The sequence below is a fragment of the Bufo bufo genome, chromosome 3, assembly GCF_905171765.1.
Source record: "Bufo bufo chromosome 3, aBufBuf1.1, whole genome shotgun sequence".
NCBI lineage: Eukaryota > Metazoa > Chordata > Amphibia > Anura > Bufonidae > Bufo > Bufo bufo.
Genome location: NC_053391.1, coordinates 448813083 through 448831418, shown reverse-complemented (window position 1 = coordinate 448831418; position 18336 = coordinate 448813083). Strand labels below are relative to the sequence as shown.

Here is an 18336-nt window from a genome sequence, read left to right as displayed (position 1 = left end):
AACCTTTTTTCATTGAAGACACAACTGGAGTGCAGTCCGATTAGGGATCGACCGATATTGATTTTTTAGGGCCGATACCGATAATTTGTGAACTTTCAGGCCGATAGCCGATAATTTATACCGATATTCTGGGAATTTTCATTTTTGAGAAAAAAAAAAAATTCCTACACAAATCTGCTGAAAATTAATATGTTTATTGTTAATGTGTATTTTTTTTGTTTATTGTTAATGTGTATTTTTTTTTATAAATCTTTTTCATTTATACTTAATATTTTTGTGGTTTTTTTTTTTACTAACTTTTAACCCCCTTAGGGACTAGAACCTTTGTCCTATTCACCCTGATAGATCTCTATCAGGGTGAATAGGATCTCACACAGTCCCTGCTGCTCTGTGCATAGTGCACACAGCAGCATGGAGCTGAACATGGCAGCCAGGGCTTCAATAGCGTCCTGGCTGCCATGGTAACCGATCGGAGCCCCAGGCTTACACAGCTGGGGCTCCGATCGGAGGAGCAGGGGAGAGGGGATCCTGTGGCCACTGCCACCAATGATTAATACTGGGTGGGGGTGGGGGCGCACTGCGCCACCAATGTTTTTAGTATTGGCCGGGATTGGGATGGGGGTGGGGGGCGCACTGCGCCACCAATGATTAATACTGGGGGGCTTGGGGGGGCGCACTGCGCCACCAATGAAGATAAGTCTATCGATCATTCATATACAGGAGGCGGGAGCTGGCTGCAGAATCACATAGCCGGCTCCCGACCTCTATCAGCGGTAGCTGCGATCCGCGGCACCTGAGGAGTTAACTACCGCGGACCGCAGCTATTGCTCATAGAGGTCGGGAGCCGGCTATGTGATTCTGCAGCCAGCTCCCGCCTCCTGTATATATGAATGAATGAAAGGCTTATCTTCATTGGTGGCGCAGCGGCCACAGCCCCTCCCCTCCTCTTATGTTCTATCCCCTCATTGGCGGCAGCGGCAGCAGCAGCACAGGGGGAGGAGACACTGCTTCCTTCTCCCCTGTGCTGCGGAGGGGACACAGAGAGCGCTGTGTTCCCAAAACGTTATCGGTATATCGGCAAAATAGATGCCGATACCGATAACGTTCAAAATCCTCAATATCGGCCGATAATATCGGCCAAACCGATAATCGGTCGATCCCTAATATATATATATATATATATATATATATATATATATATATATATATATATATATATATATTTTTTTTTCCTTACAAAGTCTCATATTCCACTTGTGACAAAAAATAAAATTTTACATGAACTCGCCATGCCCCTCATGAAATATCTTGGGGTGTCTTCTTTCCAAAATGGGGTCACTTTTGGGGTATTTATACTGCCCTGGCATTTTAGGGGACCTAAAGCGTGAGAAGTAGTTTAGAATCCAAATGCCTAAAAAATGCCCTGTGAAATCCTAAAGGTGCTCTTTAGAATTTGGGCCCCTTTGCGCACCTAGGCTGCAAAAAAGTGTCACACACGTGGTATCGCCGTACTCAGAAGAAGTAGGGCAAGGTGTATTTTTACATATAACCATGCTGGGTGAGAGAAATATCTCTGTAAAAGTCAACTTTTTTCCCTTTTTTTTTTATTTTTTTATTTTTTTTATACAAAGTTGTCATTTTAGAGAGATATTTCTCTTACCCAGCATGGGTATATGTAAAAAGACACCCCAAAACACATTGCCCAACTTCTCCTGAGTACGGCGATATCACATGTGTGACACTTTTTTGCAGCCTAGGTGCGCAAAGGGGCCCAAATTCTAAAGCCCTGTGAAATCCTAAAGGTGCTCATTTTTTTACGCATTTGGATTCCAAAATACTTCTCACGCTTTAGGTCCCCTAAAATGCCAGGGCAGTATAAATACCCCACATGTGACCCCATTTTGGAAAGAAGACACCCTAAGGTATTCCGTGAGGGGCATGGCGAGTTCATAGAAGCTTTTTTTTTTTTGCACAAGTTAGCGGAAATAGATTTTTTATTTTTTTTGTTTTTTTCTCACAAAGTCTCCCTTTCCGCTAACTTGGGACAAAAAGTTCTATCTTTCATGGGCTCAATATGCACCTCGGCGAATACCTTGGGGTGTCTTCTTTCCAAAATGGGGTCATTTGTGGGGTGTTTGTAGTGCCCTGGCATTTGAGGGTCTCCACAATCATTTACATGTATGGCCAGCATTAGGAGTTTCTGCTATTCTCCTTATATTGAGCATACGGGTAATGAGATGATTTTTTTTTTTTCCGTTCAGCCTCTGGGCTGAAAGAAAAAATGAACGGCACAGATTTCTTCATTCGCATCGATCAATGTGGATGAAAAAATCTCTGCCAAAAAATGTGCAAAAAAAAGGAGGGGAAAGGCGTCTGCCAGGACATAGGAGCTCCGCCCAACATCCAAACCCACTCTGCCCGTATGCCCTGGCAAACCGGATTTCACCATTCACATCAATAGATGTGGATGAATAAATAATTGCCGGAATTATATATATTTTTTTTTTATAAAAAATGTTTGCCAAAGCATATGAACACCGCCCCTCAGCTCATAAGCCTCGGCAAACGTATCTTTTTTACTGCAGAGGAGAAATCTCGTCTTGCAGCGCCGCATACACCGACTTTTGTGTAATCTGACAGCAGCGCAATGCTTCTGTCAGAATGCACATCAGTGCTGCAGCTGGTCGATCGGTTGGTCCACCTAGAAGGTAAAAAAACAAAACAAAACAAAAAAAAACAGGCCGCAACGCAATAAATTTATTAACATTAACTTTATATAACATTTGAACAGAACATTAACTTTTATAAACTTTATTGAACTTTTGGAACAGAACATTAACTTTTTTGCTTACCTGTGATTTTTTTTTTTTTTTTTTTTTAAACCCTTTATAGGACAAACCTCTCCTTCCCCATGGGACAATGTGCAAAGCGCAAATCGCCCAGAGATGTGGCGAAGTACATTATGCACTTTGTCCCAGGTGAAAGGAGAGGTTTGCAGCAGCTCTATGTGAAAGGGCCCTAAGACCCCTGTGTGCCTGTCCTGTGTCACGCAATCCCTATACTAATAGTGTACCTGTGTGTGGTACTTCCGGAAACACTCCCCTAAGCATAGGGCAGGGTGGTCAGGGCAGTCAGGACAGAAATAGCGGGTGTCACGCCTTATTCCACTCCTGCTACAGACACAACATTTTTTTCGGGGTGGCGCTTGGTTTGAGGTACCAGCAACGACATTGGGGAAATGTCGCTCGTGTAGATGGCTCACTACACTGGTGGTTGGGGCCACGGAACCTCCTGGATACAGGAGGTTCTCGATGATCTCTTCCTGAAATTTGAGGAAGGATCTTGTTCTCCCAGCCTTACTGTAGAGAACAAAACTATTGTACATAGCCAATTGAATTAGGTATACAGACACCTTCTTATACCAGCGTCTGGTCCTGCGGGAAAGTAAATCAGGAGCCAACATCTGGTCATTGAAGTCCACCCCTCCCATAAGCGAATTATAGTTGTGGACACAGAGGGGCTTTTCAATGACTCCAGTTGCTTGTTCAATTTCGATTGTCGTGTCTGCGTGAATGGAGGAGAGCATGTAAACGTCATGCTTGTCTCTCCATTTCACCGCGAGCAGTTCTTCGTTACACAAGGCAGCCATCTCCCCCTTGCAAGACGGGTGGTAACGAGCCGTTGGGGGAAGCCCCGGCGACTAGGTCGCGCAGTGCCACAGCAGCCAATCTGTTTTAGAAACAAATGCCTGAAGAGGGGCACACTTGTGTAGAAATTGTCCACATAAAGATGGTACCCCTTGCCAAATAAGGGTGACACCAAGTCCCAGACTGTCTTCCCACTGCTCCCCAGGTAGTCAGGGCAACCAACAGTCTCCAGGGTCTGATCTTTACCCTCATAGACTCGAAATTTGTGCGTATAGCCTGTGGCCCTTTCACAGAGCTTATACAATTTGACCCCATACCGGGCGCGCTTGCTTGGGATGTATTGTTTGAAGCCAAGGCGCCCGGTAAAATGTATCAGGGACTCGTCTATGCAGATGTTTTGCTCAGGGGTATACAAATCTGCAAATTTCTGGTTGAAGTGGTCTATGAGGGGCCGAATTTTGTGGAGCCGGTCAAAAGCTGGGTGGCCTCTAGGACGAGAGGTGCTGTTGTCACTAAAGTGCAGGAAACGCAGGATGGTCTCAAATCGTGTCCTGGACATGGCAGCAGACAACATGGGCATGTGATGAATCGGGTTCGTGGACCAATATGACCGCAATTCATGCTTTTTTGTCAGGCCCATGTTGAGGAGAAGGCCCAGAAAAGTTTTAAATTCGGAAACTTGGACGGGTTTCCACCGGAAAGACTGGGCATAAAAGCTTCCCGGGTTGGCGGCTATAAATTGAATGGCATACCGATTTGTTTCTGCCACGACTAAGTCCAAGAGCTCCGCAGTCAAGAACAGCTCAAAAAACCCCAGTGCTGATCTGATCTGAGCTGTCTCAACCCGAACTCCAGACTGGTCGGTGAAAGGGGGAACTACTGGTGCGGCTGAAGTTGGGGGCTGCCAATCAGGGTTTGCCAGCACGTAATCCGACAGCGCCAGCCCCACTCTGCTGCCCTTGAAGCGGATCCTGCGCAACCTGTGGTCTAGCAACACGGGGCCGGGTACGCCTGGTGGTATCAGGGACCTCAACTGCTTTCTACACGTTCGTATACTGACCCGCTGGATTCGTCAGATGAGGGTTCCCATTCCTCATGTCGTATATCTTCTATATGAAAGAATCTTCATATAAAAGAGAAGATTAAAAAAAATATATAAAAATTATATTATCCTTCAGGCGGACATAAAAAAACGCCTCTAAGTTCTTTTTATCAAGTATCTTACTTTGATTTGTGCAAGCAGTGAAACAAAGGGACAATTGTATATGCAAAAATATATAATCGTTTATTATAAAAACAAAGAATATAAAAACCATACAATTGCAAAACAAATGAAGTTACAACGTAACATCCAAAATGTACCACACGGTGGTGTTAACACACCCCTATCTGATCAGCACAGTATGATTTATTGATTTATGACAACCAGTGTCATACTTTTAACTAACACCAGCATTCTACACCAGCATTCAACACGATCTTGGCCTAGCAGCAATTAGACATTATGTAAACAAGAAGGGTATACAATTCCAAGAGCACAATGAGTTTGTTTTATCACTACTTAATTTTTTGTTGACACACAATTATTTCACTTTTAACGGAAAGTATTATTTACAGATCACTGGGACAGCTATGGGGACAATCTGTGCACCTAGCTTTGCAAATTTATTTTTAGGGTGGTGGGAAGAACAGGTGGTCTTCACAGAGGACAATCAACATTTTACAGATCACATATTATATTGGGGTCGTTTTCTAGACGACATTTTAATTTTATGGGACAGCACCAGTACACAATTTTATGAGTTTGTTAATGAACTGAACAACAATCTACTAGGCCTTAAATTTACGGCTGAAATAGATGAGAGAACCATTAACTTCCTAGATCTCACGATTGCCCTTGAGCAGGATGGCAGCCTTAAAACTACTATCTATAGGAAACCCACTTCCACAAACAGCCTCCTACATTGGGAAAGTCATCATCCAACCAGCCTTAAAAAAGGAATCCCAATTGGACAATACCTAAGGGCCAAACGGAACTGTTCGACAATTGAAGACTTTGAATTAGAATGTGGGCTCCTATATGACAAGTTCCTGGCAAGAGGATATCCAAAAAAGACTTTGCATCTTGCATATAACCGAGCTAAAACAAGTTGTAGAACGAATCTACTTCTCAGTAACAGACAAATGAGAACACAAGATGACAAAGTAATACGCTGCATTGGCACATATGATGGACAACATGAAAAGATACGGAAGATCTTAACACGTCATTGGCCTATACTGCTCTCAGATGACGAATTGAAAGAAATCATCACCTCAAGACCAACTATTACATATAGAAGAGGGCAGAATATAAAAGAAAAACTAGTACACAGTCACTTTATTCAGGATAAGAAACAAGAAAAACCCACCTGGCTTCGTACGGTTGGGTCTTATCCATGTGGGGACTGTAGTTTCTGCAGGATGATGTCACCAAGGAAGGAATTCATAAACCCTAGTGACAATAAAAAATATCAGATGAAAGAACACATCAATTGTAAATCAATGGGAGTAGTCTATGCCATTCAATGTGACTGTCCAAAGATATACGTGGGTAAAACCACGCAAGAATTCAGAAGGCGCATCAGAAGGCCCTCTCTACAATACTACCCTATAGGGAAAAGTATGGATATACACTAATAGAGGGATGCTTATATTGAGATGTCATCAGAAGTAATCAATAATTAGCGAAAAAAGAATTAAAATACAATGAAGTACTCTGACATGCACACTAGGACCTGGAACATATCTGCTGGAATTGAGTCCTAAACAAAAGTGATCTACTATTCCGAAGTGTCTGCACTATCACTGTGAGCAGCCGCAATACGTCCTATGACCGGACTGAGATGAGACTAAGTCGGGTGACATGCACGAATATGCGACAGTCGCACAGTTCACACGTCGTCTAGAGCGGAAGAGTGCGCATATGCAGGATTTATACCAGCCAGCAGCTAAGTGCCCAGACATGCGCATTCGATTAAAGATATCGGCAAATGGGACTAAGTAATAGCGCAATATAGACGGCGCAGATGAACGGTCATTGGATGATGAGACACTAGGAGGAGCTATGAGGGAATAGTATGTAGTAGACACATTAGGATTGGTCGAGTGCCTTGACTCATAGAAACAGAGACACACATTGGTTAACAGAATCATTACGTTCATAGGGAGGTTTTATAAACTTGACTCCGCCCCCACACACACTTCACTGCCCAAACCCCTGAAGACGCCAAGTGCTTGGCGAAACATGTCGGGGGGCAGATAGCGTGTTTTAGCCAGTCTATGCTAAGCTTAGAGAGTGGTCTGATAGGAATACAAGTAGAAGTAGTGCATCCTATGAGGGAAAATGCTGTTGATAAGTAGCGCACTGTGCTATGAACAGAGCGCACTAACTGAATACAGTGATGCCGCAATAAAAAGCAAGAGCCATAAATGACAAGCGCCCTCTAGAGGATTCACTTAGCAATCAGACTCACTGGTACAATTGATACATACTAAGCAGGCATAACTGATTATTTTAATAGTAGAGTTCTAAACATTTTTAAAGATTAATAATAAATGTTAAATTTTAGATTTAGTAACACGTGTTAATCAGGAACATCTATGGTCCTAGTGACCAATTGTAAATAAAATATACTTTTAACTAACTGACTCATATACCAAGAGAAACTTAGGATCTTCTGTTATCAAACAGGCTATAACAATAAAACACGGATTTACAGGAAAATAACTGTTATCCCTTGACTCTGTTTTCCTATGACCAATCAAAAATATGATATTAATATGATAAAATATTCAACTCGGCAATTAGACTAAGGAAAATAACTTTCCAAGGGTTTAGTCCTCTTTTCAAATAATGTCAGATCTTCCATTAACAATATGCATCTTTGCTAAGAGAATAATCAGCATTATGGAGGCACTTAAGACTATATATTCCCACAGTATGGGAACTCTTGGCTAATATACCGAGAGAAATTATCTTATTAATATCATGAGTAGTAAACAAAATATACGTTACCGGGTCAAAGGTAGACAGAGTTCAGATGGGACCAGTTCTGAAGAACTTTCCTAGTAATCCAAAAAGAATAATCCAAGTTTCTTCTGGTAAAGTTTTTCTTTTTGATTGGATGGATGGATGGATATATGGATCTTTATGGCTTTTTTGGATCTTTGGATCTCTCCCTCTAGCTCTCCTCATGCTACTCCGCACACGAGTAATTATTCCCCCCCTTATCTAAGAATCATCCCCTTTTAGATTAGGGATTCCCAATCAGGTAAAGTGGGTGTATTCGCATGCTAATAACATCATGTCATATCAACTCCTAATATGGTATAGAACAAATAATGAAATAATATAATATTGTCCATCTGCCTCCAGATGGCACTGCGGTACTGTAGATGAATATCACAACTTTTAAGCATTAAAATTAAATATCTAATAATACGTTCTCATGACTTCGTTGACCTTTTTATATAAATCATTGAGGAAGGTCTTTTCCTGACACTTTTAATTACCTATATCCTGGACTTGTTGGAGTTGACTGTCTTCTCCTATCTTTTTGAAATATAGGTTGACTTGATGAAAATTTTATATAGCGGCTTTGATGCTTGGCATCGGAACTTGTACATTTCACTTATCTACATCCATGAATAACCATTGTTTTAAAATAGCATTTTTATATCCCAGAAATCCAATTAACATAAACTCACTTGTTTCTGTACCTTCTACAATACCTTCTAAATGGTAAATACATGGTATGACATATATATAAATCGATACATTGTTACACATAGATAACACATTATATGAATTATTGATTAGCATATGTTGTAAACTAAATATACCATGCAGAGATATGTATATAATATAATTATGAATATATAAATTGAACCTCATACAGCAGGTGTGCCTCAAGGATATGACTCCTTATCAAGTAACCTTGTTCCCTCCAGACAGACATGTCTTAGGGAGTTTACTTACTCCTTACAGATGGTCCCATATCTTTAGCAATAACTTTTAAATACAATGTCCGTTTATGTTCACAATTATATTTTTATATAAATTGAACTTGCCATGAACTCATCTTGGCTTCTTCAGCCACATAATAGAACTTTGGTTCATTCTGATTTTATTCTTAAAGGCAATGAGATGAGCCTACATTTTGATCATAATGTCATTAGATAATATGGTATACGTATGAAAATGCACAACACTCATCCGACTGGGTCAGAAGCCTGTAGGCCTCTTCAGAAGAATACCCCTTACTTGCCATTTGGTCAACTAAATTTAGGGGGTATTCCCTGAGACTACCCAAGAAAAAAGCAAGCCTGTCTTACAAATGAGAGGCTAGCGAAGTACAGGAAGCCGCTGCGATGGATAAAAAATATAAAAACAGATTTTTTTTATTCGCCGCAGCGCTTGTGAAGTGATTGTGCAGTGATAAAAAAAATATATAATTTTTGTCACTGCGGCGGGGCGGGCGTGGGTGAACGCACGTGTGGGCGACCGATCAGGCCTGATCGGGCAAACACTGCGTTTTGGGTGGAGGGCGAGCTAAGGTGACACTAATACTATTATAGATCTGACTGTGATCAGTTCTGATCACTTACAGATACTATAAAAGTACCAATGCTGATTAGCGATACGCTAATCGGTGAATCGGTGAGTGCGGTGGGCTGGGCGCTAACCGACGCTAACTACCTACCAAAGGGGCCTAAACTAACCTAAAACCTAACAGTCAATACTGGTGAAAAAAAAAAGTGACAGTTTACACTGATCACTTTTTTCCCTTTCACTAGTGATTGACAGGGGTGATCAAGGGGTTAATTGGGGTGATGGGGGGGTGATCTGGGGCTAAGGCCTCATTCAGACTGGCGTTGTGGGAAAATGTGCGGGTGCGTTACGGGAACACCCGCGATTTTTCCGCTCGAGTGCAAAACGTTGTAATGTTTGGTACCCAAACCCGAACTTCTTCTCAGAAGTTCGGGCTTGGGATCGGTATTCTGTAGATTGTATTATTTTCCCTTATAACATGGTTATAAGGGAAAATAATAGCATTCTGAATACAGAATGCATAGTAAAATAGCGCTGGAGGGGTTAAAAAAAATAATAATAATAATTTAACTCACCTTAATCCACTTGATCGCGGAGGCTGGCATCTCCTTCTGTCTCCTTTGCTGAACGGTACCTGTGGTGAGCATTCATTACAGGAACAGGACCTGTGGTGACGTCACTCCGGTCATCACATGATCCACCATCACCATGGTAAAAGATCATGTGATGACCGGAGTGATGTCACCACAGGTCATTTTCCTGTAATGAATGCTCACCACAGGTCCTGTTCAGCAAAGGAGTCAGAAGGAGATGCCGGCCTCCGCGATCAAGTGGATTAAGGTGAGTTAAATAATTTTTTAACCCCTCCAGCGCTATTTTACTATGCATTCTGCATTAAGAATGCTATTATTTTCCCTGATAACCATGTTATCAGGGAAAATAATAATGATCGGGTCTCCATCCCGATCGTCTCCTAGCATCCATGCGTGAAAATCGCACCGCATCCGCACTTGCTTGCGGAAGCTTGCGATTTTCACGCAACCCTATTCACTTCTATGGGGCCTGCGTTGCGTGAAAAACGCAGAATATAGAACATGCTGCGATTTTCACGCAACGCACAAGTGATGCGTGAAAATCACCGCTCATATGAAATAGAATAGAAATGAATGGGTCGGTATTCAGGGCAGGTGCAATGCATTCAACTCACGCATGGCATCCGCGCGGAATACTCGCCCGTGTGAAAGGGGCCTAAGTGTGTAGTGTTTGGTGTACTCACAGTGATGTGTGCTCTCTGTTGGGACCAAACGACGAAAAGGACCCAGCAGAGAGCACAGAAGCCATTTAACACATTATATTTATAAATATAATGTGTTAAATGGCTTCTGATTCGATTTTTTTAAAAGTCACCAACCAGCCAGCGATGATCATTGGCTGGCAGGCTGGTGACTAACTTCTCCTGCACCGATTCCCGGCCCGCACTGCGCATGTGTGGGCCGGCTATGCTTGAAATCTCGCGTCTCGCGAGAGGACGCATCGGCGCTTCCAGGAGGAATAACCCTGCCGCCGCCAGGACGCAATCCTGTGTTCGGCGGTCCTGAGGTGGTTAAAAGGTGAAACTAACATATGAGAGACTCATTACATGCAAAGTGAGATATTTCAAGCCTTTATTTGTTATAATTTGGATGATTATGGCTTACAGCTTATGAAACCACAAAGTCACAATCTCAGGTACCCTTTGCTCAGGGGATATGGACTAATTAGCTGACTAGAGTGTGACACTGAGCCTAGAATATTGAACCTTTTCACAAAATTCCAATTTTAAGTTGCATTAATGCAATTCCGTTTAATTTGCATTACTGAAATAAATGGACTTTTGCACGATATTCTAATTTTTCGAGTTTCACCTGTATATATTTAAATAATTTTTGGGGATTTGTTTTGCTGTCTTTTGCCACCTGCTGTTTGTTTTGTATTTTTGCTAATTTTATCTCTTTTTTTTTTTTTACAGATTATTTTGTTAAGCCCTTTGTAAACTTCAAAGGCTAAATCTGACCCCACAGATTTGTATTTTTTGAATGCCCTCTTTTTTGTCATTTATTGCCCTTTTTGCCGTAGCTGTAAGCCATGGGGGGTTTAATTTTAGCCATTTATACTTGTTACCTAAAGGAATACATTTTTTTGTGCAATTTCTCAATGTGGATTTAAAGCTCTCCCATTTATCCTCAGTATTATTATGTGACAGTAGCTGCTCCCAGTCTATGCCCCGAAATTTTGCCCTCAACCCAAGGAAATTGTCCTTTTTTAAATTGTGTTTCTTTTCTCTTCCTAACAGAGTTTGCTTCTTATAGTGTAGGGGGAATATAATTCTATTGTGGTCACTATTACCTAGTGTTTCTCGAGCAGTAACATTTCCATCAAGCTCATTAGAAATTTACCAGATCCAACAGTGCATTGCCCCTAGTGAGAGCTTCTATAAACTATATATTGATGACCTTTCCCTTTAAATAGTCTTATATGGTGAAATACACTTTTAATCTATTGATATATATTTTCATTTTTAAATATGGCAAAGGTGCCCTTTACTAACTTATTTACATGATGGCTTTAACAGGAATGTATCTTTGTCTAAATGTTAAATGAATTATTCCATTATTTTCATACTAAAATTCTAAAAAGTCTATTAAGTATTATAACATTTTGCCTCCATTTGTGTCCCTGTTGGTTCCAAAAGCTGTATTCTCAGCTATCCTGTCATGTTACTGCCTTACCGGACGAGCAGTGCAGAAAGCTCTTTCTATTGGCTTCTCTGTAGTGAACAAAGGGTCATTATCAAGTGAGATGGCTATGGGGAGACTGACTGAGCATGTGTGACCAAATTGTGTTTATAATTCAATTCTTTATTTAACTCCGAGTGTTATGGGGTTTTCATATTACACTGTACCTCTATAGTGCTGCTGTGGTGCAAGCTCAGAATGTGTTCACATGTTGAAAATTGGTTTGCTTATGGCAGCTTACCGTGGTCCCCAGGCATGCCATCCTAGTACATCTGTTAGCTACTGCCGGAAGTACATTGCATTGTATTGTATGAGTAATTAAAGGGATGGGCACTGGCCTCAGCAGTCCAATGTGGTAGTAACTACCCCTGGGGATTTCAGAGGTTATCATGAAAAGAACCCTTTAACAAGTTGTCTTATTAATTCGTAGTGAAGATGATATTCTGAAAGAGCTTGAAGAACTGACACTGGAAAATCAAGGAGGGAATTCCAATAAGGATTCTGTACAAAAGGTATTTTTTATATTTTTTTTGTACCATTTGTGAGATTGCTAAGCTCCCGTATGTACTGTATACTTTACTTTAATATGGACATGATCCTCATGAGTAATAAAATGTTGCATCCCCATCTGCATTTCAGAATACATGACCTTGCCTGCTGTTTGGGTACATAAAGTACAAGACTCTTTTGCGTGCTCCCAAGATTTGGGCAATTATTGGGGGGGGGGGGGGGGGGGGGTGTTCCTACGCATACATATTCCGGATAATTGCCACATGCCACCCTACAAATAAAATTTTCTTTTAACCATTTCGGAAATCTGCCCCAGGTGTTCCATGCCACATTCCACAAATAAGTAGTCTTTAATGAATACTGCAAACCAGATCAGTAGCAATGATCCATGTACAGTGTATCCAGGAATGACTACAACATGCTTCAGAAGGTCATGGTTATTACAGGAGTTGTTCACTCCCAGAAGCCTTGTGGGCAGCGCCCCCCCCCCCCCCCCCCCCCCCCCCCCCACCTACCACACATGCCAGCTTTACTGAACCTGCGGAGGGAATCATGCTTACCAGATTCTCGCTGGTGGGTTCTGGCTCATTCATCCCTCACTCCCTCCTCTGGTGTCTTTGCAGCTCACAGGTTTTCAATGTCAGCGTCTGGTTGATGTGTCACCCATGCGCAACAAAAACCAGTGACATGTCATGTGTGGAATAAGTCACGGCTGCAGGGGCCACTTGACCCATGTCAAAGCAGCTGTTGACGCGGGAGTCCTGAGTGCTGCAGCGGAGCCTGAACCCAGTAGTGGGGATCATGTAACTATGATTTCCTCTGCAGGTCCAGCCATGCATGGGCTGGCGGGGTCTGGCCGAAAGGCCCCCATTGGTGAACAACCCCTTTTAATTCCTCGTTCATCAGATTTGCATCAGCAAATGTTAGGCATCTGTTAAAAATACAGAGCCTCGCCTCATCATGCGGTTATGCCTGTCTTACAAGGCTATGGGCATGGTTTCCAAACTACAGATGGCGGAATTGATGTCAGTAGTAATGTTGCTTATCATTTGCCAGCAGCACGTCGTCATGAGTAGACAGCGAAGTGCTGCCGGCAAGCAATATATCTGCATGAGGACGAGTGATCAGAGTAGCAATCATTCATCCCCATACAGAGGAGATAACTACATTTACATGTAGCAACCACTTCCTATCAACGTTCAATTATTCCTGATAAATGCCTGCACATTGGCCTGTGTAAAAAGACCTTTAGTTTTTAAATGTTAAAAATATGTTAACAGTTTGTTTGGGTTATAGAAACCAGAAGTAGAAGAGCCTGAACCTATCCCTACAAAGCAGGAGAAGAAAAAGAAAGGACAGAAGGGCAAAAAAGCCAGCTTTGACGAGGATGAAGACAATAGTGATGAAATGGAAAGCAAAAATACAAAACCCAGAAAAGGGGAGAAGCCCAAAAATATGTCAGAGAGTGATGATGAGAATTATGATAGTAGTGTTAATGCAACTTCTAAAAAAGGTAAAGGCAAAAATGAGACGTCCAATAAAAAAGCCCCAGTTTCAGAGGACGCTAAGGATCGTGATCAGGAGAAAGTAGATATTATCGGAGATAGTGATGAAGACTCCGATGAGTTCAGCCGAGGTAAGAAAGTGAAGAAGAAAGACCCAAAATCCAAGCCTGTTGCCAAAGCAGATAGTGAAGAAGAGGAAGGGGAATTCAAAATGAAGACTGCTGCTCAGAAGAAGGCAGAGAAAAAGGAACGAGAGCGGAAGAAGAAAGAGGAGGAAAAGGCCAAACTGAGGATACAGAAGGAAAAGAAAGAGTCTGAAGGTCCTAAAAAAGAAGCTGTCAAAACGAGTGTCCCTGAAAAAATAGCAGAAGAGGCTGCAGCCCGAAAGGATAAAGATTCTATAGTGGAAGCAGAGGATGCAGAAGCAGAGGACGGTATGTGCATGTTTTGCTTGAAGTACTATAATCCTAAGCAAAATCTGTCATTTGAATCATGACACTAGCAGACCTTACTGAGGCACATAGTTCAGCATGAAAGCTGTGTGCATATTTTCACATGGCTCCAGCCTGATTCACCAACACCATAATATTAAAGTATCTCAGTAGGTCTATTGATGACCTTGTTTCCATCTCATTGGGTCTGCAGGTGGGACAGCCTAAAACTGGTGAACTTTTTTATGCTCTGCAGGCCTTGCAGGTTGTTATATGTACAGGGCAATGTATGGGTTTCATGACATTGTGTTGAGAGCAGTCTACATGAATCCCTAACTCTATGCTTAAGTGCTTTTTGAGGTATTTTTAATAGTGATATCTTATACAGATGCTGATGGCGATAAAAAGAAAAAAGACAAAAAGAAGAAGAAAGTGGAGAAAGACGATAAAGATAAAAAGAAGAAGGGCCCGAGTTCTGCCACAGTAAAAGCCATGCAGGAAGCTCTTGCTAGAATGAAGGAGGAGGAAGAGCGACTTAAACGAGAAGAGGAGGAGCGACAGAGATGGCTAGAAGAGATGGAAGCGAAGCGCTTAGAAGAGGTACTTATGACATCATGATTTTTGTTTGCAAATAGAAATAATGTCATCTTATCAGAAAGTTCTATTAATACTATATGGTGTTTGATAGTCGCATAGTTGCCACTGATTATGATTTTGGAATGATCGCTAGGGAGCGGCATGCACAGTCACATCTGTGCCATCAGCCCCGTACATTGACGTTTGACCTGGAAGCAAGCATGTAGTTGGCTTAGGCTACTTTCACACTAGCGTTCAGAGCGGATCTGTCTGGGGTCTGCCCAGACGGATCCGCTCATATAATGCAGACTTAGGATCCGTTCAGAACGGATCCGTCTGCATTATATTGTTAAAAAAATTCTAAGTGTGAAAGTAGCTTCAGACGGATCCGTCCAGACTTTACATTGAAAGTCAATGGGGGACGAATCTGTTTGAAAATTGAGCCATATAGTGTCAAATTCAAACGGATCCGTCCCTATTGACTTACATTGTAAGTCTGGACGGATCCATTTGCCTCCGCACGGCCAGGCGGACACCCGAACGCTGCAAGCAGCGTTCAGGTGTCCACTTGCTGAGCGGAGCGGAGGACAAACGCTGCCAGACTGATGCATTCTGAGCGGATCCGCATCCACTCAGAATGCATTAGGGCAGTACGGATGCGTTCGGGGCCGCTTGTGAGCCCCTTCAAACGGAGCTCACAAGCGGAGCCCCGAAAGCTAGTGTGAAAGTAGCCTTAATTTGGTCTTTTACTATGTAGCCTCTATGTTGTGACAGTTTTAACAGTTCTTGCATAGCTCACCCATTTTTGCTGAATTTTCAAATCCTATCTTAGGTGTAACTGTTGGTTTCTGCAAGCTGCTAGAGCATTGTGCCCTGTCATCTTTTATTGGCCTGATTTTATGTAAGGCTACTTTCACACTTGCGTTTTGTGCGGATCCGTCTTGTATCTGCACAGACGGATCCGCACGAATAATGTAAACGCTTGTATCCGTTAATAACGGATCCGTTTGCATTATTCATTTAAAAAAAGTTTAAGTCAAAACGGACTTACATTGAAAATGAATGGGGGACGGATCCGTTTTCAATTGCACCATATTGTGTCAGTGAAAAACGGATCCGTCCCCATTGACTTACATTGTAGATCCGTTAGGCTCCGCATAGTCAGACGGTCACCAAAACGCGGCAAGCTGCGTTTTAGTGACAGTCTGTAAAACGCAACGGAGACCAAACTCAGCCAAATTGATGCATTCTGAACGGATCCTTATCCATTCAGAATGCATTGGGACTTAACTGATCCGCTTTGGGCCGCTTGTGAGAGCCCTGAAACAGATCTCACAAGCGGACCAAGAAACGCCAGTAAGAAAGTAGCCTAAGTTATTACATAGCACTAGAATTTCTCGAATCCCAACTTTCTGTTGAACCATTTGAGCACAAGTGGAATATCTAGTTTGTTATCCTATTTAGAATAAAGTCAATGGATATGTTAATGTTCACATTTGCTATACAGGAGTGTAGGATGTCTGTTGAGGTTTCCATTACCTATAGCAGGCATTAATGGTGTAGTGTTCTTGCCTCAAATTAATGGAAATCCTGGTGGATTATAAAAGCAGTGGGTCAGTTATGCAACATTTGGATCACTTTGTGCAATGGATCTGATATAGGGTTATGGCCTTCATTATAGCGTTAAGTTATGGACAAAATGAAAAGGTACACTTAGAAATCACTCTGATTTTATTACATGATGTATTTCCCAGGAACGACTAGAGCAAGAACGAAAAGAAAAGAAGAAGCAGAAAGAGAAGGAAAGGAAGGAGCGATTAAAAAAAGAAGGGAAGCTGCTAACAAAAGCTCAGAAAGAAGCCCGAGCTCGTGCTGTGGCTACTCTAAAAGTCCTTCAAGAGCAAGGTAGGTATTTTTACTGCAGTGGTGGGTATCTATACTTTGTCGTAAGCAGTGTACCCTCTATTAGATGCATTTAGTTAATTCCTTTTGCTGGTTTGTGATCAAGATTGTGATTTAGAAATTATTCAAGTAAAACATTACCAGTGTCATTAACTTTCTTTTCTTTTTTTTTGGGCTTTACTATGTATTTTAATATTATCGCTATATTGTATTTTTATAATATTGTTGGAGCTAAAATTTTGCATAATTTCAGATATAGTAATGCTAGCTGTCAGTAGCCACTTAACAGTTAAAGGGGGTTGTCTGGATTCACAGCTGAACCCGGACATAACTCCATTTTCACCCCAGCAGCCCCCCTGACTTAAGCATCGGAGCAGTTCATGCTCCGATGCTCTCCTTTGCCTTGCGCTGGGCAAAGGCATTTTTTGGAGATTTGGTGACGTACCGTGGCTCTCCATTGTGCAGCCAGGAAGTCTAGTGACGTCACCGGCACTGATGGGTGGGATTTAACGCTGCCCTAGCCAGTAAAACAGCTAAGGAAGAGCTAAAGCCCGCCTATCAGAGCTGGTGACGTCACTGAACACACTGCCGGGCGGAAGTTTCCGCCCGGCAGTGTGTTATTGAAAACAAGAGACCTTGCCCTGCGCTATTTAGCACAGGACAAGGGAGCGCATCTGAGCATGAGATGCTCCGATGCTAGCCTCAGGGGGGCTGCCTGGGTGAAAATAAGGTTATGTCCGGGTTCAGCCCCTTTAAATAGCATTTATTTTGATCTTATTGCATTAGCAAAAGGTCTTCTGACAGTTTTGAGCATAGTTCTGACTTGTAAATATAGATCACATTATGCAGAGTACTTACTTCCTTTCTGGATACTTTAATTAATGAGTGCATGCAGCATTTTTTTTTCCCTCTAAAATTCTTTTTTCTCTGACAGGTGTCGAAGTGCCATCTAAAGATTCTATACCAAAGAAAAAGCCAATCTATGAAGACAAAAAGAAAAAGAAGCCCCAACAGCAGTCTCAAAATAAGGAAGGTAAATTGGAGCTTGTCTGGTATTTTATACATTTTTTCTTTTGATTTCTATTTGTGTAATGCATGTTTACAGCAGAAGTGCTGATCTTTGTGATATAGTTATTGGGACACATGTATGAATTAGGGATCGACCGCTATTGATTTTTTTTTTTTTTTTAGAGCCAATACCGATAATCTGTGAACCTTCAGGCAGATAGCCGATGATTTATACCGATATTCTGTGCATTTTAATTAAAAAAAAAAAACAAAACATAAAATTCCTACACAAATCTGCTGAAAATGAACATGTTTATTGTTAACGTGTAGCTTTTTTTTTTTTTTTTATCTTTCTTTTTCATTTATACTTAAATAATATCAAAATATATA

At 41.7% G+C, this 18336-nt stretch overlaps 1 protein-coding gene across 4 annotated transcripts in view; it reads left to right on the top strand.

Annotated features, from left to right (window-relative positions):
• EIF5B (eukaryotic translation initiation factor 5B) overlaps nucleotides 1-18336 on the top strand; it is a 115903-nt gene that overhangs the window by 28586 nt on the left and 68981 nt on the right. For all 4 annotated transcript variants that reach the window (XM_040425097.1, XM_040425096.1, XM_040425095.1 and 1 more), the window contains exons 3-7: nucleotides 12445-12526; nucleotides 13821-14463; nucleotides 14849-15060; nucleotides 16791-16941; nucleotides 17873-17971. In XM_040425097.1, coding sequence (XP_040281031.1) covers nucleotides 12445-12526; nucleotides 13821-14463; nucleotides 14849-15060; nucleotides 16791-16941; nucleotides 17873-17971 — 1187 coding nt within the window. The remainder of the gene's footprint in view (nucleotides 1-12444; nucleotides 12527-13820; nucleotides 14464-14848; nucleotides 15061-16790; nucleotides 16942-17872; nucleotides 17972-18336) is intronic.